At 27.1% G+C, this 19,409-nt stretch overlaps 6 protein-coding genes across 12 annotated transcripts; 3 read left to right on the top strand and 3 right to left on the bottom strand.

The window, feature by feature from the left end:
• Nucleotides 1-60: 60 nt before the first annotated feature.
• On the top strand, nucleotides 61-4,112 carry LOC132910111 (DNA replication licensing factor Mcm2). Its single transcript, XM_060965586.1, has 15 exons — nucleotides 61-232; nucleotides 377-549; nucleotides 630-793; nucleotides 873-955; nucleotides 1,035-1,217; nucleotides 1,292-1,503; nucleotides 1,579-1,771; nucleotides 1,852-2,055; nucleotides 2,126-2,357; nucleotides 2,437-2,687; nucleotides 2,742-2,906; nucleotides 2,993-3,292; nucleotides 3,364-3,546; nucleotides 3,631-3,786; nucleotides 3,856-4,112. The coding sequence occupies exons 1-15, from the start codon at nucleotides 230-232 to the stop codon at nucleotides 3,982-3,984; spliced, it is 2,631 nt and encodes an 876-aa protein (XP_060821569.1). The 5' UTR covers nucleotides 61-229; the 3' UTR covers nucleotides 3,985-4,112.
• Nucleotides 3,998-5,840, bottom strand: LOC132910136 (zinc finger CCHC domain-containing protein 10-like). Of its 4 annotated transcripts, none has more exons than XM_060965638.1 (3): nucleotides 5,647-5,840; nucleotides 4,838-4,968; nucleotides 3,998-4,752 (listed from the first exon to the last, which is right to left on the bottom strand). In XM_060965638.1, the coding sequence occupies exons 1-3, from the start codon at nucleotides 5,686-5,688 to the stop codon at nucleotides 4,467-4,469; spliced, it is 459 nt and encodes a 152-aa protein (XP_060821621.1). In that variant the 5' UTR covers nucleotides 5,689-5,840; the 3' UTR covers nucleotides 3,998-4,466. The 4 variants fall into 4 exon arrangements, with proteins under 4 accessions (XP_060821621.1, XP_060821622.1, XP_060821623.1 ...); XM_060965639.1 differs by having other exon boundaries at nucleotides 4,838-4,987; nucleotides 5,647-5,836; XM_060965640.1 differs by lacking the exon at nucleotides 5,647-5,840 and adding an exon at nucleotides 5,138-5,542.
• Nucleotides 5,650-6,798, top strand: LOC132910134 (uncharacterized). Of its 3 annotated transcripts, none has more exons than XR_009658686.1 (4): nucleotides 5,650-5,814; nucleotides 5,908-6,245; nucleotides 6,347-6,507; nucleotides 6,576-6,798. XR_009658686.1 is itself a non-coding variant. In XM_060965631.1 (4 exons), exons 1-4 carry the CDS (start codon nucleotides 5,653-5,655, stop codon nucleotides 6,684-6,686), a joined length of 789 nt encoding a protein of 262 aa, XP_060821614.1. In that variant the 5' UTR covers nucleotides 5,650-5,652; the 3' UTR covers nucleotides 6,687-6,798. The 3 variants fall into 3 exon arrangements, 2 of the variants coding, with proteins under 2 accessions (XP_060821614.1, XP_060821615.1); XM_060965631.1 differs by having other exon boundaries at nucleotides 6,330-6,507; XM_060965632.1 differs by having other exon boundaries at nucleotides 6,347-6,798.
• Nucleotides 6,799-8,871: 2,073 nt separating this feature from the next.
• On the bottom strand, nucleotides 8,872-11,724 carry LOC132910120 (leucine-rich repeat protein soc-2 homolog). The gene has a single exon (XM_060965604.1). The coding sequence runs from the start codon at nucleotides 11,585-11,587 to the stop codon at nucleotides 9,755-9,757; it is 1,833 nt and encodes a 610-aa protein (XP_060821587.1). The 5' UTR covers nucleotides 11,588-11,724; the 3' UTR covers nucleotides 8,872-9,754.
• Nucleotides 11,725-11,751: 27 nt separating this feature from the next.
• Nucleotides 11,752-15,341, top strand: LOC132910121 (protein zwilch homolog). Of its 2 annotated transcripts, XM_060965607.1 has the most exons (12): nucleotides 11,752-12,236; nucleotides 12,309-12,360; nucleotides 12,423-12,558; nucleotides 12,639-12,873; nucleotides 12,943-13,104; nucleotides 13,170-13,343; nucleotides 13,428-13,632; nucleotides 13,710-13,789; nucleotides 13,911-14,149; nucleotides 14,521-14,745; nucleotides 14,876-14,988; nucleotides 15,063-15,341. In XM_060965607.1, the coding sequence occupies exons 1-12, from the start codon at nucleotides 12,108-12,110 to the stop codon at nucleotides 15,131-15,133; spliced, it is 1,821 nt and encodes a 606-aa protein (XP_060821590.1). In that variant the 5' UTR covers nucleotides 11,752-12,107; the 3' UTR covers nucleotides 15,134-15,341. The 2 variants fall into 2 exon arrangements, with proteins under 2 accessions (XP_060821590.1, XP_060821588.1); XM_060965605.1 differs by having other exon boundaries at nucleotides 14,876-15,341.
• On the bottom strand, nucleotides 15,227-19,241 carry LOC132910115 (centaurin-gamma-1A). The gene is made up of 13 exons (XM_060965594.1): nucleotides 19,058-19,241; nucleotides 18,690-18,922; nucleotides 18,401-18,542; nucleotides 18,160-18,291; nucleotides 17,803-17,960; nucleotides 17,591-17,736; nucleotides 17,321-17,519; nucleotides 17,146-17,248; nucleotides 16,836-17,063; nucleotides 16,640-16,757; nucleotides 16,236-16,448; nucleotides 16,011-16,155; nucleotides 15,227-15,923 (listed from the first exon to the last, which is right to left on the bottom strand). Exons 1-13 carry the CDS (start codon nucleotides 19,221-19,223, stop codon nucleotides 15,747-15,749), a joined length of 2,160 nt encoding a protein of 719 aa, XP_060821577.1. The 5' UTR covers nucleotides 19,224-19,241; the 3' UTR covers nucleotides 15,227-15,746.
• Between the last annotated feature and the right edge of the window lie 168 nt (nucleotides 19,242-19,409).

Here is a 19,409-nt window from a genome sequence, read left to right as displayed (position 1 = left end):
ATTACCTACGAAGAACTTTTACTATTGATGTTATGATTCATAGTGATGATTCATAGTTATTTGTGAAGAATTGTTGGCATGACAAAAAAGTATCCCTAAATGAAATTCCCGCCAATTCCTACCTTTTGGTTTGAGTCTTACAACTGAAAAAGTGATACTTCAAATCTACCTTACATTTTTATTCAAAAATTTATTTTACTGTCATCCCGATTCTTTTAATACAAGCGTAATGGTAAAATATTAGGAATAAAAATCCTGTAAAAAAAATTAAATTTCTTTCTAATATATTCTTTTCATTATATCCTATTACTTTTGATATCATTTTCCTAAATCTTCGAATTAATTTATTTTTTACTCTGTTTTATATATTTTTTAGGATTCTAGTAGCCCAGCACGCTCTGATAGATATACAGAGGCAATGACATCTCCTGCACCAGAAATAGATGAGCCATTTGAAGATGAAGCAGATTTACTTGGTAACGACAATGATGTTAATCAGGAAGAAGAAGAAGAAGAAGGAGAAGAATTATTTGGAGATAATATGGAAGCGTAAAGTTTTTTTCATTTTTTTCATATACTAGATAAGATATATGTGATATTGGATTTTGGACGATATATTTTTATTTCAGTGATTATCGTCCAATGCCAGCATTAGATAGATATGATCCAGATGTAGTGGATGATGAAGAGTACTCAGAAATGTCTCAAGGAGAACGTGCAGTTGCTGAAGCCATTATGCTTAAAAGAGACAGAGCCGCAGGAATTATCAGAGATGATAGATATTTACTTTATGGTATATTTTAGTATTGTAATAATTTAATTAATATATACTTTGCAAATATATCATACAACATAGATTTTAAATATTCAAGATGAGAGTGATGAAGAAGAAACACATGCCCGTAAAAGGCGTATGGCTGAAAAAGCAGCAGTAGGTGATATAGAAGACACAGAGGTAAGTATCTTGCTTGCTTTTTGTTCTATTGCACAATTTATTTAATTATGTTATATAACTATATGTATTTTCATTCTAGATGATTGAATCTATTGAGAATTTGGAAGATACAAAAGGTCATTCAGTTAAAGAGTGGGTGTCTATGTTAGGACCAAAAACTGAAATCTCCAATCGTTTCAAAAGCTTTCTTCGTACACATACTAATTCAAAAGGGCAATATATGTACAAAGAACGAATTCGTCACATGTGCGAGAGTAATCAAGTAATATTTTTGTATTATTAATTGTAATAATGCTCATATAAGACATAAAAGATATTTATATTATTTTTTAATAGTCTAGCTTTGTTGTGGAGTTCCCTATCCTTGCTAGTAAAGAACATGTTTTGGCTTATTTTCTACCAGAAGCTCCATTTCAAATGTTAGAAATATTTGATGAAGTTGCAAAGGAACTAGTACTAAATATATTTCCCAGCTATGAAAGAGTCACTGGTGAAATTCATGTCAGAATATCAGAACTGCCATTAATAGAAGAAATTCGTACATTTAGGTAAAATGTAATTATATATCAATAAAAATGTTTCACTCTTCAAAAATATAACATAATATTTATGGTGAAAATTAGGAAATTACATTTGAATCAATTAGTACGTACTCTAGGAGTTGTTACTGCAACCACAGGAGTACTGCCACAATTGTCTGTTGTAAAATATGACTGTACAAAGTGTGGATATGTACTTGGTCCTTTTGTACAACATCAAAACACTGAAGTTAAGCCTGGCTCATGCCCTGAATGTCAAAGCATTGGACCTTTTATGGTAAGTTCAAATATTAAATATAATCTTATTTATATATAAACAATATATTCATTCTATAAATATAGTAATACTAATTACAGATTAACATGGAACAAACAATATACAGAAACTATCAAAAAATTACAATTCAAGAATCACCAGGCAAAATTTCTGCAGGAAGAATACCCAGAAGCAAAGAATGTATTCTTTTATCAGATCTCTGCGATCGCTGTAAACCTGGAGATGAAGTAGACGTTACCGCTATTTATACGAATAATTACGATGGTTCCTTGAACACAGAACAGGTAAAAGATATTTGCGTATGATTATTTAAAAATTTTATATTAATTAATTATTATTAATTTTGTATTTAAGGGTTTTCCTGTATTTGCAACGGTCCTTCTTGCTAATCATTTACAAGTAAAAGATTCGAAAGAAATTGTAGAATCCTTAACTGAAGAAGATATTTCTAGTATCATTAATTTAAGTAAAGATCATCGAATTTTTGATCGCATTGTCGCAAGTATTGCGCCTTCAATTTATGGTCACGAATATATAAAAAGAGCTTTAGCTTTAGCAATATTTGGAGGCGAATCAAAAAATCCTGGTATTTTCATTTCTAACATCATTTTGAATGTATTTGAAGAGTATTCAAACTATTCAATAAAAGTTTTATATTTACATAGGTAACAAACATAAAGTAAGAGGAGATATTAATGTGTTATTATGTGGAGATCCAGGAACAGCTAAATCTCAATTTTTGAAGTATGTTGAAAAAATTGCACCAAGATCAGTATTTGCAACAGGTCAAGGAGCTTCAGCTGTGGGATTGACTGCTTTTGTAAGAAGGTCGCCAACTACTCGAGAATGGACATTAGAAGCTGGTGCCTTAGTCCTTGCCGACAATGGAATCTGTCTTATTGATGAATTCGATAAGGTACATTTTATATGAAATGCTTGTGATAAAATATAATTATTATTCTATTTCTAGATGAATGATCAAGATAGAACATCTATTCATGAAGCTATGGAACAACAAAGTATTTCTATTTCAAAAGTGGGAATTGTTACATCACTTAATGCTAGATGTTCAGTAATAGCTGCATCCAATCCCATTGGAGGCAGATATGATGCTAGTATGACATTTTCAGAAAATGTAGGATATAATATAAGATGAGGAAGTATATTTTTATTTTATGTATTATATATCATAAGTTATATTTATATAATTTTTTTACATAGGTGGATTTATCAGAACCGATTTTGTCTCGTTTCGATATTCTCTGCGTAGTAAAAGATGAAATAGATCCTATGCAAGACCGGCATTTGGCTAAATTTGTTGTGAATTCTCATATCAGACATCATCCATCAAATACAGGAAAAGTAACATCAACACAAGAAAAGACAAATGATATATCTATTCCACAAGATCTTTTAAAAAAATACATAGTTTATGTGCGACAAAACATTCATCCTAAATTAACAAACATTGATCAAGATAAGGTAGCAAAATTATACAGCCAATTAAGACAAGAAAGTTTGGTAAGTTAAAAACATTCATAAATTTTTACAAAAATTTTCTAAGTATAATACTATATACTTCATCCTAATAGGCCACTGGAAGTTTACCAATTACCGTACGACATATAGAAAGTATTATACGTATGGCCGAAGCAAGTGCTAAAATGCATTTACGTGATCACGTTCAAGAAGGTGATATTAATCTTGCTATCAGAATGATGCTTGATAGTTTTGTTGATACACAGAAATATTCGGTAATGAAAAGTATGCGCCAGGTATGATCGTGAATATAATTATGAATACATATGTGTACACAATGATTCTATTGAAACTATAATAAATGTTCTATTATTTTCTAGACATTCCAGAAATATCTGTCATATAACAAAGATCACAGTGAACTTCTGTATTATATACTTAGGCAGCTTACATTAGATACTTTAGCGTTTCAAAAAGCGATACACGGAAATCGTATTACAACGATTGAAGTTTCAGAAAAAGACTTATTGGATCGGGTATGGATTATTTCATTTCTTCTCCTATAAATCCACAAACCTCGTACTAAAATCACTATTTTATTTTAGGCTAGACAAATTGATATATGCAATCTTCATCCATTCTATGAAAGTGAGATTTTCAAATCAAATAATTTCCTTTATGATGCAAAGAGAAAAGTAATAATACAAACACTTCCTGAAGGAATTGATGACTAATGAAACACAAAAATTGTCAGAATAAAATCATAATTTTATTTACAGTATGATATTTGTTATATAAACATAAACTTTTACAGTGAATTATAATTTGATGTGATAGTTCAATAAAAAATTATTTTTTTTTTATTTCTTAACATTTATATTTCGCGCTTTTAATTTTATAATAAATATTTCTTAATTTATGAAAAAGTCATTAGTACAAAATTATGATCTTTTTTACTTACAAGTATCTGATATAATTAGAAGGGTATTGGTATTATAATATAAATAATAAAATTCTATTACAAGGCGCGATATATAAATTATCATTTAAAATATATGTTACATATAAGTACTTTAGATGTCTCAATTTTTTACAATGAAGTTATTGTACATACATTTATTATATGTGAATCGACAAAGAAAAAAAGAGTAATTCATAAATATTAAAAAAATGAATATACTTATCATAAGGTTTTTTATTTTTTATCTAAAATTGTTTATTTAGAATGTCTTTTTGAAAATAGAAAATTGTTAGAATGATTGCTATTTTTACTACTGCTACTATTGCTGCTGCTACTACTACTGCTGCTGCTGCCACTGCTACTGGAAACGCTATCACTAGAATCTGATTCACTGTCTGAAGATGAACTACTACTGCTGCTGTCGTTACTACTACTGGAACTACTGCTATCAGCACTAGAATTTGTATTACTAGAACTACTAGGTTCTTCTTTCATTTTTTTTTGTAAACGACTTTTCTTCACTTCTTTTTTCTGCTCTTCACTGTAAATGTGATATACGATTCCCATTAGCATTAAGATTTTTTGTCTTGAAACTTAATAATTTAATCATGTTTTTACAAATTTACCCATTAGATTCTTGCTGTTTCTGTAAGGCTCTCTTCAATTGCGATGTACGTGAAGATCTATGTAAATATTTTCGTTTTCCCTTACATTCATAACTCCAATGTCCCATTTCCAAACATTTTTGGCATCGTACCTTTTGTGGGCAAGAATTACTGTAAATGTTATAAAACGGTTTAAATCAATTATAATTATATACTGTTATGCATCCATTATTCTTCCATTATAACATTTTCATGAGAAACATATTACTAAAATAATTGAGGAGTACAGAAATCATAAAAATATTTTAACTTTATACTAACTTTTTCTTTAACACTTTCAAGCCGCTTGAACTCATATTATATTTATATTCATACTTTGTTATATTTAATCCGTTAATAATTTATATTCGATGACCAATACAATTTTTAACGAAGTTTGTTTACATGCAAAATAGGTTACTTTACTGAATAAGCTTCCAACACGCCATAACACAAAATGTAATTGCTTTTGGTAGGTTATTTGGAAATGTTTTAACGGAAATTACCAATCACGAGTCATATATAGTAAGTATCATAAAGTGAAAAAAAAATATATATAAAACTTTTTAATTTTATATATTTAATATTAGTCAGTGACTTCTTATAGATTTAATAAATAAATTATAGTAAGCAAGTATTTTTAAATATATTTTTTAAGAAAAATAATATTCTTAATCGATGGTTGTAAATCCTTAGAAGAATATGGACAATATTCTAAAGGAAATTATATAAAAAATTTAATGACTGTTAATGTATTTGTCTTATGAATTAATATGTATATGTATATATACATATTCATGAAAATCATGATGTCTCCAAATAATGAAAAACATGATTTACATTTAATGAAATATGTTAATAAGAGTACAGAACTAAAGATTATTAGAGCTACTTTAAATACAAAAACTAATACGTTACGACTTAAAAAAGAAATACTCAAAGAAAGATATAAAGACTTGGTAAATTATTAATAAATTTAGAACTGTTTGTTAAATATGTATATATACATCATATATCTTCTACATTTATTTTAACATTGCTTTACTTTAAAGGATAATATAAATTGCAAAGTATGGGTTACAGAAGATGAATTTTGTAACGAAATTTGGAATTTTTCTTTAATGCATAATTTTAATTCTATTTTTAATCAAAATTCTCGTGTTACAAAAGTAGATGAACTTCACAAATGTAAATATAACACTGTAATTGGTGAAAATTTAAACAAAGTTGATATGTGTAATAAAGTATTAAAATTAAAAAATGAAATTGATATTACCAATAAGGAAATAATACTCATTCGTAACAAAAATACAGAAACCGATTTAAAATATTGTGAATCTACTTTAGATGATCTAAAATCTTTTTCAGAAGAGATATTACAACTTATAAGGTATTATTATTAATATTTATAGATATTACTTTTACTATGTTCAGTAAAAAAAGAGTTACTTATATTGATGTATATTAATTTTAGATTAATAATTACTTCAGGGAAAAATGTATACAATACAATGATAAATCGGAACTTAAGTACAAGTATGATGGAAGAATTTACGAGTGCAAGAAAATTGTTCCAAAAATCTAATTTTTGCGGTAGTGCTTTAACTGAAAATATTGTTTCTCCATCTAAAATTATTGAAGAATCTAAAGAAGTATATAATATAGTTATTACTTATTATATGGAATTATATTTTTCATTGTATCATATTTAAAATTGCAGTGTCATAACATTAAACATAATGTAAAGTTCGGAAGATTTATTATGAAAACACGAAGTCTTATTTCTCTTAAATATGAAAAAAAAAAAAAAAATGTAAGAAATTCAGGATGAGAGAAATGAATTAATGTATTCGTAGAAATACTTCATTTCGTACAAATAATGTAGTGTAATTGTAATATTGCGGAAGTTACTAATATATATAATAAAGTATTTTATAAGTTAATTTCAGTATTAAACAATAATTTGAATAAAATCAGAATCCCAAAATGTTTGTTATATTTATATATTTAGAAATATACAGCTTCCTATATATTCATATACATTGAATTACATTAATATCATTTTAAAATTATATATACGTAATGATTCGCACTTGATAGACTATTCAACAAGATTATAATTTGAGAAGTAATTTATTTCATTTTCATACAAATTTAATCATTTTTCAATCATACTATAGTATTACTTATGTATTTTAAAACTGTTGAACAGTTTATCACAACAATTTGTATTATAGCAATCTTTTTGGCAACTCTTAGATATACTCTGATATTCATTTAATATTTCACTGTGTGTTAAACATACACAAGTATATACTGTTAAAAGAAAATGAAATTTCAATTGCAACATTTTATGTTTTTTTAGTAAGGAAGATGAATATATATATTTTGTAAATTATATACACAACTATTATTGTTTATAACACAAAGATAAGCAATTTGACATGAAATTTATAAATTTACATTAATATTTAATTAATTTCACTTAATTTGAAAGTTATTCATAGCATAAAACTTATTGTTGATATAATCTAAAAAATTTGTTATTGCATAAAGAAAAATTTTTTAACATGAAGTTAGGTAAAGTCTTATTTATACAATATTATTATCGGTCTTTATTTTATGGACAAATTGTAGAAGTTTGAAAGACAAAGTTTAATGCAAATACATTACATTATATTATAGTTGAAACATAACTAGTGTAGAAAAATTGTGTAAATAGACACATAACAAATCATACATTTATGTCAACGAGTAGTTACAGAATAGACATACTTTCTCTTAATTATAATTAAAAGTTTGCTAAGTTCCATTTTATGTTTTATATGTTTCCATAATTCCCAAGATTAATAATTTTACATTTTCATTTACAAAATATTATAACTTAAAAAAATTGAAGTAGAATCTATGAATACTACTGTTTACTTACATCATACACAACAATGTTTCAATACCTATAATCTTTGTTTACTAACAAGCATATAGTCAATGTTTTCGATATATTGAAATAACACTAACTAAAGAATAAAAAATATCTGTTTGCTATATATATAACTTACAATATATTAATATAATATTATTTAGAGTTATACAATTAATACAAGTAAAATTGTGCTAATTATTTAATTTCTTATTGCACAGCCATTGCATAGTAAAATGGATTATAAATCAAATTTTTATGATTGCATTTATTAGTTTCTAAGAAAAACAGGTAGTATCAGGTGTATGAGTGTAAGAATCTGTAACATGTTTTAAAAATCAATATATTGTTGGCTATAAATAAAATCCAATCAACTGTTACAGTTATGAATCCAATATAAAACATACATATATACATATACATATAAGTTTGTATACAATTGACCATATTCAATAATGCGATCAATTATGATATAATTATTTGTAATTGATATTGGCATTATATTTCAGTGCAGAAAAAATACGAAAATTTTACTAATAATAAAAATACTTGCCTTTTTAAATGACATCAGAAGCACATATGGAACTTAGCAAAAACTGATCTTACAATAATACAATATTAAAACTAGATAATAGTATGCTTGTTTGGCAACTCCTTCATCTGATGAGAGCATACTAATGACTCAATTAAAAATCATAATTGCACTAATTATTACAGTTGATTAATTTAAAACATCGCAATTTTTAACTTTTCTGTAAACATATACAAGTATAAGTAAATGTATATTATAATTGCCACTGAATATTGCAACTTATTTAACAAATGTGAAAAAATTATTTTTTTATAATTATTTAGAATATTTAAATATGAGATTGTTTACATTTAGTCTTAGAAATAAAAAAATAATCCGTTATTCATTACAGTATGTTAAATGATATATAAATAGATTTTTTTGCCTTTTGGAAGAGTGTTTTCTTATGAAACCTCTCAAAATTGAAGCTCCTGTGGTATAACATAAAATAATTAATACAATATCTACTTTCACGCTATAATACATGGTAAACTTATCATTAAAAATAATTTTAATTCTTTCATCAAAATATCTTGTTTGTATGGCAATGGATAGCAGTAACTGAAATATAAAATCATTGATGCCGATTCTTAATTGTATTTCTTCAATTGAATAATATTATCTCACTCGATTGTAGTTTACTATATAGCAAATCTTGAAAATAATAATTATGTCTCCAAAAATGATATTCATGTACCTGTCTATAAGAAACTGTGAACTTAATGTATCTTTGAAGTTACAAGATAACTGTAATGCATAATATAATGTAAAACAATATATTGCATGCAAATTAAAATACATTATATTTTATAATATTGATAAATAATATACATAAAATGAACAAAATAAATGAATGAAATATAAACTATATATATTAATAAAGTATGAGTACAATTTATGTCATTACTATATCTAAAATATTTCATCATGAATTTATTTTCTTATAGCTTCATTAGCGGTTGTGCATATTTCCAAGTCAGCACCAATTTCATAATTTATTTATATATGTTTTTTTCTTTCATATTGAGAATGTATCGCAGACGTGTGATTAGTTATTAATCATGTTATGAGAATACAAATATATGCACATTTTCATATATTATATATCCATAATTGCAGACATGTGATTAGTTATTATTCATTTTATGAGAATACAAATATATGCACATTTTCATATATTATATATCCATAATTGCAGACATGTGATTAGTTATTATTCATTTTATGAGAATACAAATATATGCACATTTTCATATATTATATATCCATAATTTATATAATTTTTATTGATGTGAGATCATTACAGTGAGAATGTAGTATTAATAGATATTAGTATCAAATATCATTTGTATCATTCTTATTAAGAATCGACATCTAAATCATATCAGAAATAATTTTTTTAATTTTGTTACATGGATCTATAAGGTCCTTGCATTTTTAAAAACTGAATAACTAAAGAAGGTCCCCCTGCTACTATTTCTGGTGGTATTTGAGAAAGTGGACAATTTTCAATTGACATAATACTGAGATTTGTGCACAAAGCTAATTCAAATGGTAAATTGTGTAAGTTAGCGTTATCATTTACATAAAGTGAATCTAAATTTTCTAGTGTACCAATTTCTTCAGGTAAATAATTTAGATTGTTTTCTCCAACGCTTAAATATGTTAAATTTGTTAAATGACCAATTGCTCTTGGCAAAGAAGTTACCTGATTAGACTGTAAGATTAGCTTCTGCAAGTCCCTTAGGAAACCAATTTCACTAGGTAAAGATTCAATTTTATTTTCTTCAAGATCTAACACCCTGAGTTTACGCAAGTTTGCTATGCTGGCAGGAATACGTTTTAATAAGTTATTAGAAAGTATTAAGACTTCTAAATTTTGAAGGCATTGGATATCATCAGGAATTTTTGTAAGTTGATTTGTACCCAAATTTAATTCAACCATATTAACCCATGTCCCAATATCTAATGGCAAAGCAGTCAATTGATTTTCTTTCATGTTTAACTTTGCAAGGTTCTTTGCTCTAGAAAAAATACCATATGGTATTTTATCTATTTTGTTGTGTTCCAGATTGATGGAATAAACGTTTGTAAACTGAGCTGGTCCTCCAGATGGATATGCAGTAAAAGCATTCCTGGACAATGTGATTGTTGTCAAGTCTGAAAGACTTGCAAGCAGTCCATCTGGTAATTGAGATACTTGGTTTCCTTCTACACTAAATTCATCCATTAATTTACAATTTGCCAAGGACTTTGGAATACTATTTAATCTATTATATCTAAGTCCTAATCTTGTTAATAAGACTAATCTTCCGATTGTATCTGGAATATCCAAAAGCTCATTGTGTTGCAAATCAAGTGTAGACAACTGGACACAGTTTCCAATTTCTTCAGGTAAATGCTCCAAATGATTATGGGAAACATCAAATGTTATCAAATTGACTAATTTACCAATACCAGCAGGAAGTTCTCTGATCTTATTTTCTCTCAGGCTCAGCATCGTCAAATTTGTCAAATTTCGTATATTATCACTTACATATCGGACTCGATTGAAACGTAAAAATAATGTTGTGAGATTCGTCAGTTTATATACGACATCGGGTATTTCGCTCAGTTTGTTGTGCCTTAAATCAAGGACTCTTAAAGACTTCAAATTCTCTAACGTATTTGGTAAACTTGTCAAAGAATTTTCACTCAAAGCTAATGTTTCCAAATTTCCAAGGCAACCAATTTCTGGCGGTAATGTAACGAGTTTATTACCGTAGAGATAAAATTCGACTAAATGCGTCAAGTCCCGTACCGTACTAGGTAGATGAGTAATATTCGATTTACTTAAATCCAGCCGCTCTAAGCATTCTTCTTTACATCTGGTAAATTCTTTAGAAACATCTAAATCGGCTTGTATCGGTTTCCCTTTCTTTGTAGTTGGCTTCGGTTTATTCGATTCCGGGTGTTTGACAGTTACTGTTTTTTTAGTGTCTGGTCCTGCTATGGACGCGGACGATAATTTTTTTTCTTTCGTTTGCTCTTTATTATCCCGTAGGACATCCACATCCTCAGGCATGTCGCCGGCTGTACAGGTGGTTAAACCACAGCCTTCCAAATATTCAGGAATATCTTGTTCCTTCATGTAAAAGTTCGGAACACTGTCTTCGAGGTCCTCACGGTCCCTCTTCACCTCGGACAAACACACTGTTGAAATGTTACCCACACCTGTCCAATATTTGTTCGACTTTTTCATAACCTAATCACTATACGTAACTATAATTATTTTCTGAGTATCTCCTATTTTTACGACATCATACTCTTTTTCAAGATTTCGTACTTTACAAGTATTGACATATCGATGTCATCCACTGCAAGTAGCGCAAACGCGAAACGGCTGTCCGAGGATTAGACGAACGAATACCTGAACACCGTTCCAAAAATCAGCTAAACATTATCTTTCGATATATCATATGTGTTATATATATTTTTCTCAAATGCATCATGTTCTGAATAATAATTATATTTATAATAGATAGACATCACATATTTAAAATTATTCGAATATCAAGTTTTACAAATTGAAATTTGGGATTTTTAGTATCCAATGTACAATAACACATAGAAATATAGCTTAAATGATATTAAATCATGATGTCTTCTTGGACACAATATTTCAAACGTTTAAAATTGCAATTCAAATATTTTTGGAACGATTTTATGAGACAAAGTTGAATAAACTGTAGTTCAAATCTGAATTACAAATAATTATCACAATGTTTGAACTTGAATTATTGCGAAAAAAGTTAGATCCTCTTATAAAAATAGATAAAATTTGTTTGTCATATGTAAATCGTATTTTTCCAGAGTTTAAAGACATGCCGTATTTTATTCTGTATAAAGAAGTATGTTGCACAATTGTTACCATTTTAGAAAAAGGATTATTTTAGTAAATATATTCTCTGTTATTTTATCAGGCTTTTGAATTCATCAATAATCATTCAGAATGTACTGATATTGATGAAACACGTAAGTTATTTATACAATAAAATTTTTTTATTCGTGTTATAGAAGCTACTTGATTATTTTAGAATTTGACCTTACTGGATCGCCTTTGAAGTATTCATTTGGAGGAGAAGATGATTTTGAGGATAGCACAATTTTGATAAAGCAAAATTGGTATAAAGAGGAAGAAAAATACCTACCACTAAGTAGAACAGAAGCATGGTAAACTTATAAGAATTGCATAAAAGATATTTTTTGTGGTAAATATAATTAGTAATAGTAACAGCATGATTTTATTTTAGTATTGCATTGAATATATGTATTGAATTTATAAATGATTCTTTTCCACCAATATTTGCACTTTGTGATGGCAAGGATCCTAAGAAAAGCAGGTTGTTAGGTACAACAATCGAAGGAGAATGGTTTACCACCATAGAAGCTTGTTTTGATGGTATTGAAACTTTTGAAACTGTTAAAAATTCTTCTTCTAAAATGTTTCAGAATCATTTGGAGCTATCAGATGCATCTAAACAAGATGTTAGTATTATTGTCCTTTTTAATAATCTATACATAATATTTATAGTATAATTTTGTTCATGTATTTAGATTGCTGTCTCTGCATTTAGTACTTTTGATTTATTTGGAACAAAAGAGGAAATGATTGACAAACATAATACCATAAAAAGTAACTTCGAAGGGAGTCTAAGTGTAGAAATACATACTTGTAGTTTATCATGTACACCTACAAGAACATCCAAAAATAATTTGGTAACATTAATCAATTATAATGAATTGAACATATTTCTTTTTTAATTAGTTCATGTTTTATTTAGATTGTTCAAGTTACTACAAATTCAAATAATACTCCTTTAAAAGAATTATGGAAACAATTATTATTGTTAAATCAATATTTGTGTATGATAGAAGATCATACAAAGAATATAGATTCTCATTATAATTCAATTCCCTTGGAATTTCCACATAATTTTATAAATCCATATAAGGAGGTATCCAAAAATTTTTGTATCTGAGATATTTATGTACTATTCCAAAAGATTTAGTAATGTCATTTTGATGATTATTTAAAATAGGAGCATGATAATATATTGAAAAATTTAAATCTTTTGCTAAATGGAGATTATAGCTTTAGACATTCTAGTGATATTGAGAAACACAAAATTAATTTTTCAAATGAAGAAAATTTAGAAAATGATACAAAACTTCATCAGTATATTCAGAGTCTTCCATTTAGACACAATTTGGATTTTACAGACTTTTTATGGGAACTATTAATAAGTGAGTATATGTTATCTTTGTAGTAATATAAAAGTAAATTTGTACCTGTGTATTTAAAATAATATTAATGCTTACAGAGAATTCAAGTTATTTTGAAATGATAAAATGCATCCATATAGTGCTTGATAAAATTCTAGTAAATGATTGTTTGCCACAGGTAATACTAATATTTAAAAAGAAAATTAATTTTACTTTTTGTATTAAATATGATCAAGAAATTATGTTTGTAATTATGAAATTGATATATATATATTGATTATATATAATATATATATTAGGTTAATTATACAAATTCAACAAGGCTAGCGAAGATTATTACCAATCCACATCAGGAGAAAGTAATTTCACATTTATTATCAGGTAGTTTACCATTAGAATATGTTATAGACATGGGCTTTGAAAAGCTGTGCAGAGATTACGTATACATTTTAGCAAATGCAAGATTTGGTGAATTGCATGATATTCAACAAAAATTAAAAAAGATATCTTGTAATGAGTTTACAATTGATACCTATAGGTATGTATAATGAAATTATTTATATTGCATTACATTATATATATTACAATCTGTTTTCTCAGAAACCGTAGCAGATATTGACTAATACTTTTTTTTTAAATTACACGAGTACTGATTATTTGAGGAACAATAGATTTTTTTTTAAAGGTGGCATGCCATATTAATATTTTTTCCATTTACATATCTCTTATGAAACTAAATAGCATTTACTTGAAGTATTTAATTAAAGAGTTATGACAGAAAAAATCCTCTTGTACCATTGAAATAAAAAAAAAAAAGAAATTAGTCAATATCTGTTAAGGTTTCCGAGAAAACAGCTTGAACACTCTATGTAGGCGACCAACACAAATATGTGTTATGTGTGTTTTTAGAAAAAGATTATTATATTTGGTACAAATTCACATATCCTTGGAATTTATATTACTAATACAAAATAATTTAGAATGTTCAAGTGATGATTTAAGAATTTTATTTAGTTGTGTATTCAAACAGTATGTCAGTGAAAAATCGCCAATACAAAGTTGTGATTTACATCAAAACAAAGTTTATACTTTAACAGCTCCCCTTCCCATCTCAGCAGTGCATCATTTAGATGAGTAAGTTTAGTAATAATTTAGTAAATCATATCGTTTTCATATAACGAATTTAATATATATTTATATTAATATAATAATACATATTATAAATTTAAATTTTATATAAATATATATTATATGTTGCTTTCAGAATTCCGAGTGTGAGAAGAATTTCACTTTCATCTCAGTCTAAATTGAGAAAACTAAAGACAATTAAATACTATAGTCAGTTACCGATTTTTCCAACAAGTATATATCCATTAGGTAAAATTCTTATAAATAATATAATATTTAAGATAATACTTACATGCATGAAATTGTTCCTATCATCTTTTTAGACGATTCAAGTATAATAGGTGAAGGATATTATGTGCTCAAAACAATGTTTTCATCTAATAAAATTAAATAAAATAATGATTTCACGATCAAATAATGATACTTTAACAAAATAAAACAAGCAAGAATCAGAACTTTATTTGGTCAGGTATTAAAAGTAATCCAATTATATTGCGAGGTAATTATATGTTTAATTTATAATTAATAAAATAAAAGTTATAAAAGCATTCTTCAAATACATTAAATGTATTCAGTGTATAAATATAACTAGATTTATGAGTGTTTGTACTCTCAGTCATTGATAATGTACACTCCAATTTACTATTAGACAATACTTTCACTGACCTAAACCTTGTTAAATATATATATATATATAGTATGAATTATACTTTTAATTCAAACTAGTCTTCAATGTACAAATATATATGCAAAGTATGTTATATTCGTTAAAATATCTGGTCAAATTTTTTATGAACTTTATAGCCATCATTAAAAAGATATATACTGTTACATATAATGTAAATCTTCTATATTATAGAAATAGACCGTTTAATGCTTTGAATCCATTTAACATACTTTGGTTGTCTTTATGAGTATCAGTACTATTAATGATAAAAATTATATCAACTCTAAGCCATTAATTAAAGCATGACCTTCCATGCAATAAGTACATAACATAAACAATTTTAATACTGAGAAGTTTCTACATCATCTACTCCAGAAATACTAGCTTGTTCAAGTACTTCAAGAAGCTTCTGCATTTCCATAGAATCCGATGAATTGTCAAGCGTTCTTTCGAGTGCTCGTACATACGACATACACGTACGTCCTTCGTGGTCTAAGTTTTGTGGATTTGCTTTATGCTGTAATTATTCAATAATATGCAAGTACTTATATGATTCTTATAACATATGTATATATACTTTAATCGGTCAAGAGTAAATACACACCCATATTAGAAGTTGTGCCATAGCTAAATTTCCTGTGGCACAAGCCAAATGCAAAGGCGTTCTTAAATCTTCCATACTGACAGGCATATTGATATCTTCATAACTACATCTGGCTAAGCATAATGTAAATGCTCTCATATCACCCCTACATTACATTTAATACAACAAATCATCCAACAATAATTTATAACAATACAACTCGTCCGAAAGTCTAAAAATATTTACCGGCAAACCGAATCAATAAGTAGCTTTCCTAAAGAAATGTTCGGATTAATCGGTGGTAAAAAGAGTTTGTCTTCATATTTCCATCTGATCCATTGTTCCTTCTCTTCTCTAGGAGAATCTGAATTTGGTTTCTGTTTCCCATTTAGACAATATTCCCAAACATTATTTGCTATATCATTACCAAGGGCTAACATTACACTTAACTGACCTGCGCTAAAATTAATGTCAAGGCTATTTTATGCTGTATATACATGCATAGTTCACATGCAATATTAATAATATACACTTGTATAATTATATGTTCAAGAACAAATCATTTATTAATAAAATTATTATTTTTGCTGTATTCATTATTACATAGATCGAAAAATTGAAACGATAAAATAAGTAGCTATCGCACTTACGACCAATCATCCAAGTCTAAGGATCTAACTTTTGATATGTGTGAACCTAAATTTCTGTGTATTCCTGAGCATTCAATGCACATTAATACACCTAAGTTTAAACTAGCCCAGTCCGGATCTAAAATACGATTATAAATTGAATATAAGAAATAAAATCAAATGACTTCTCTAATAAATTCAGAAGTGAACTACTTACTAGGTACACCACAATCTACACAAGCATCATTTCCTGATACTTTGTTCTTTATACAATGCATTTTGAAAGCATCAGTTTCGTTTTTTTTATCACCATCGCTATTTTGTAAACTCGATAATATCTGTTGTTCTATAGCAGAAATCCAACTATCTCTGTCTTCAGCATTATTTGCTTCAAAATGCCATGTCTTATTTTCTAGTGAAATGATAGAAAATTCAAAACTATCTTCTGCAAATTAAGATGCACATAAAATGAAATCAATTTGTTAACAATATAAAATGTAGGATAATTCAAATAAATATTTAAGCACCTTGAGCATTGGATGATTTAGAACCTTTAGGCGTTTTTCCAGGCACTTTTACAGTCACATATTGTAATAATATTTCTTTACCATTAGTATCATTCATATAATCCTGGAAACATATGTAAATCTCTTAAACATAATGCATAATGTTTATAAAAATATTAAATTACGATACAATTACATGTAAGCTGGAATGATAAGTTAAACGACCATCTTCCAATAATGTTACGTATTTCTTTTTCCATTCTTTTAAAGATTTACTACTGCGTTTAAATAAATATCCTTGTTTAACAGGTATTTCCCTACCAACACCCATCTCACCCATGTTATATTTTTCCTTTTTTGATGGGGTAAATATATTAGACTTTCTTCTAAATTTCCTATATCATAAAACTTGAGTAAGACAAATCTTTTCCGTAATTAAAAAAATTATATATTACAAAAATTAAACCTGATAGTGGTTGGTGTTAATATTGAGGATCTAAAATCTCCATGTTGATTCTGTGCATTATGAAAATTGTCACCCATTATTGCAGAATCATTTTGGGTAGAACTATGATGAAATGATCTACTAGAATCTTCATCTTTATCAGATACCTGGACAAATATAAATTGTTAAACAAATTTTTAAATTCAGTACATTGAAAGAAGAGAATAACTCACGTTTAATTTTGACGAATTTGTTGCTTCCATTTCTTTGGTCAGAAGTTGTGTATTTTTGGCAATCATTGGAACAGGATACTTTGTTTCATTATCTATTGCTTGTTGTCCATTACATCGATAATGTTTTGCAGATATATGTTGTATAATTTTTTGACACACTGTAATATTCAGAATACCCTCAAAATATTTATCAAAGTCACTGCAGTATAATAGTAATGATGTAAGAAAGAATACAATAAAAATGAATGATATTTATACATATTGTGAATTTAGTACAAACAAACTATTACATTATAAACAATTTTGTAATGAAACTAAATTTGCATGCAACATTGGGAATTGTTCTAAACTATTTACCATCTTGAAATACCCTTTCAACATTCAAACCATAAATAGCACATGTTTCATAATAAGGACACCTCAAGTCACATGCCAATTTTCGTGGTCTACCATCCTTTATAACCCGGGGATTAGAATCATTAATTGAATCTAAATAATGTAATAAACATGATTTAATACAAAATACATTAGTGTACATTGTAATATGTAAGAAATTCATGTAATAAGAAATATTTTTATAATTATGTGTAAGTATTACCTTGAACTCCTACTAGTATTTTTGGTACTTCTGACATATTTCGAAATGAACACATTCTATTATAAAAACTGCAAACTATTGAGAAACTTTCCTCACTCTCTAAACTAAATACAAGTAATAAAGCATCTATCCAAGCAGAAAACTGAAACAAGTGATGCCTATGTTAAATGTTATTAAGTAAAGAATATTATCACAATAATATGCATAATATGTTTTTTAACATATGTATACATAAATACACATATGTACATCTATATGATAATTATATATATAATATATTGTTGTATACTTGTGACTCTGGTACACCACCCTCATCTCTAATTAGCAAGAGATAACTCTGATCATTGATAAAGACTTCCTTTTTAAAGCGACCACCTTCTGGAGATTCTTCATGCATAAATGAACCAGTTAAATATCTATGAACTAAAGCAGATTTCCCTGAGTCAGATGAACCAATAATTCCCAAATGTAATTCTGGAACATCTCTAGCCAATGTCCACTCATGACTATTGACAAATGAATCTATTAACAAAAAATTTTAATTCATAGTAATTAAAGAAAATAATAACTTGCTTATTGTTATATAAAAAAATATATTTAGAAATATTAAAATAAAAAAAAAATATATATTACTTTTTTTCGCAATAAGTATCATACCTTCAATTGCAACAACATGTTCGCGGATTTGTTTTGCAATGTGTGTATCAGATATCAAATCTATTAAGTCATAAATAGCGTAAATTGATGGATGAACACTTTCGAAACGTTGTATTTCTTGTCTAATTGCAAGGGAATGATCGTGCGCACTTTGCTCAGTTGTCATTTTCTTAAAATTTCTTAAAATTACTTTTCGAAATCACATTACTGATACAGCCTCGAACTGTATTGTATTCGAGTCAACGATTAAAATATTTCCACATGATTTCAAGAATTGAAACTTATCTGTTATCATGTAACACATGTCAAATTTGGCTATTTATCAACATTATTGGATGAACAAAACAGGTTA

The sequence above is a fragment of the Bombus pascuorum genome, chromosome 8 (genome assembly GCF_905332965.1).
Source record: "Bombus pascuorum chromosome 8, iyBomPasc1.1, whole genome shotgun sequence".
NCBI classification, from domain to species: domain Eukaryota; kingdom Metazoa; phylum Arthropoda; class Insecta; order Hymenoptera; family Apidae; genus Bombus; species Bombus pascuorum.
Note: the sequence above shows the minus strand (reverse complement) of the source record. Positions and strands in the feature narration are given on the sequence as shown.

Coding starts and splice junctions, on each gene's coding strand:
- LOC132910111 (XM_060965586.1), top strand. Junction 2,688..2,741: donor TTATTGATGAATTCGATAAG/GTACATTTTATA, acceptor TTCTATTTCTAG/ATGAATGATCAAGATAGAAC. Junction 3,787..3,855: donor AAAAAGACTTATTGGATCGG/GTATGGATTATT, acceptor ATTTTATTTTAG/GCTAGACAAATTGATATATG.
- LOC132910136 (XM_060965637.1), bottom strand. CDS start 5,172: ATGAGTTCAAGCGGCTTGAAAGTGTTAAAGAAAAA. Junction 4,988..5,137: donor TTGAAAGTGTTAAAGAAAAA/GTTAGTATAAAG, acceptor TAACATTTACAG/TAATTCTTGCCCACAAAAGG. Junction 4,753..4,837: donor AAACAGCAAGAATCTAATGG/GTAAATTTGTAA, acceptor TCACATTTACAG/TGAAGAGCAGAAAAAAGAAG.
- LOC132910134 (XM_060965631.1), top strand. CDS start 5,653: ATGAAAATCATGATGTCTCCAAATAATGAAAAACATGATTTACATTTA. Junction 5,815..5,907: donor AAGAAAGATATAAAGACTTG/GTAAATTATTAA, acceptor TTTACTTTAAAG/GATAATATAAATTGCAAAGT. Junction 6,508..6,575: donor TTATTGAAGAATCTAAAGAA/GTATATAATATA, acceptor TTAAAATTGCAG/TGTCATAACATTAAACATAA.
- LOC132910120 (XM_060965604.1), bottom strand. CDS start 11,587: ATGAAAAAGTCGAACAAATATTGGACAGGTGTGGGTAACATTTCAACA.
- LOC132910121 (XM_060965605.1), top strand. CDS start 12,108: ATGTTTGAACTTGAATTATTGCGAAAAAAGTTAGATCCTCTTATAAAA. Junction 12,361..12,422: donor TACTGATATTGATGAAACAC/GTAAGTTATTTA, acceptor TGATTATTTTAG/AATTTGACCTTACTGGATCG. Junction 14,746..14,875: donor GCAGTGCATCATTTAGATGA/GTAAGTTTAGTA, acceptor TGTTGCTTTCAG/AATTCCGAGTGTGAGAAGAA.
- LOC132910115 (XM_060965594.1), bottom strand. CDS start 19,223: ATGACAACTGAGCAAAGTGCGCACGATCATTCCCTTGCAATTAGACAA. Junction 17,249..17,320: donor CTTATCATTCCAGCTTACAT/GTAATTGTATCG, acceptor ATATGTTTCCAG/GATTATATGAATGATACTAA. Junction 16,758..16,835: donor TGTAGATTGTGGTGTACCTA/GTAAGTAGTTCA, acceptor ATCGTATTTTAG/ATCCGGACTGGGCTAGTTTA.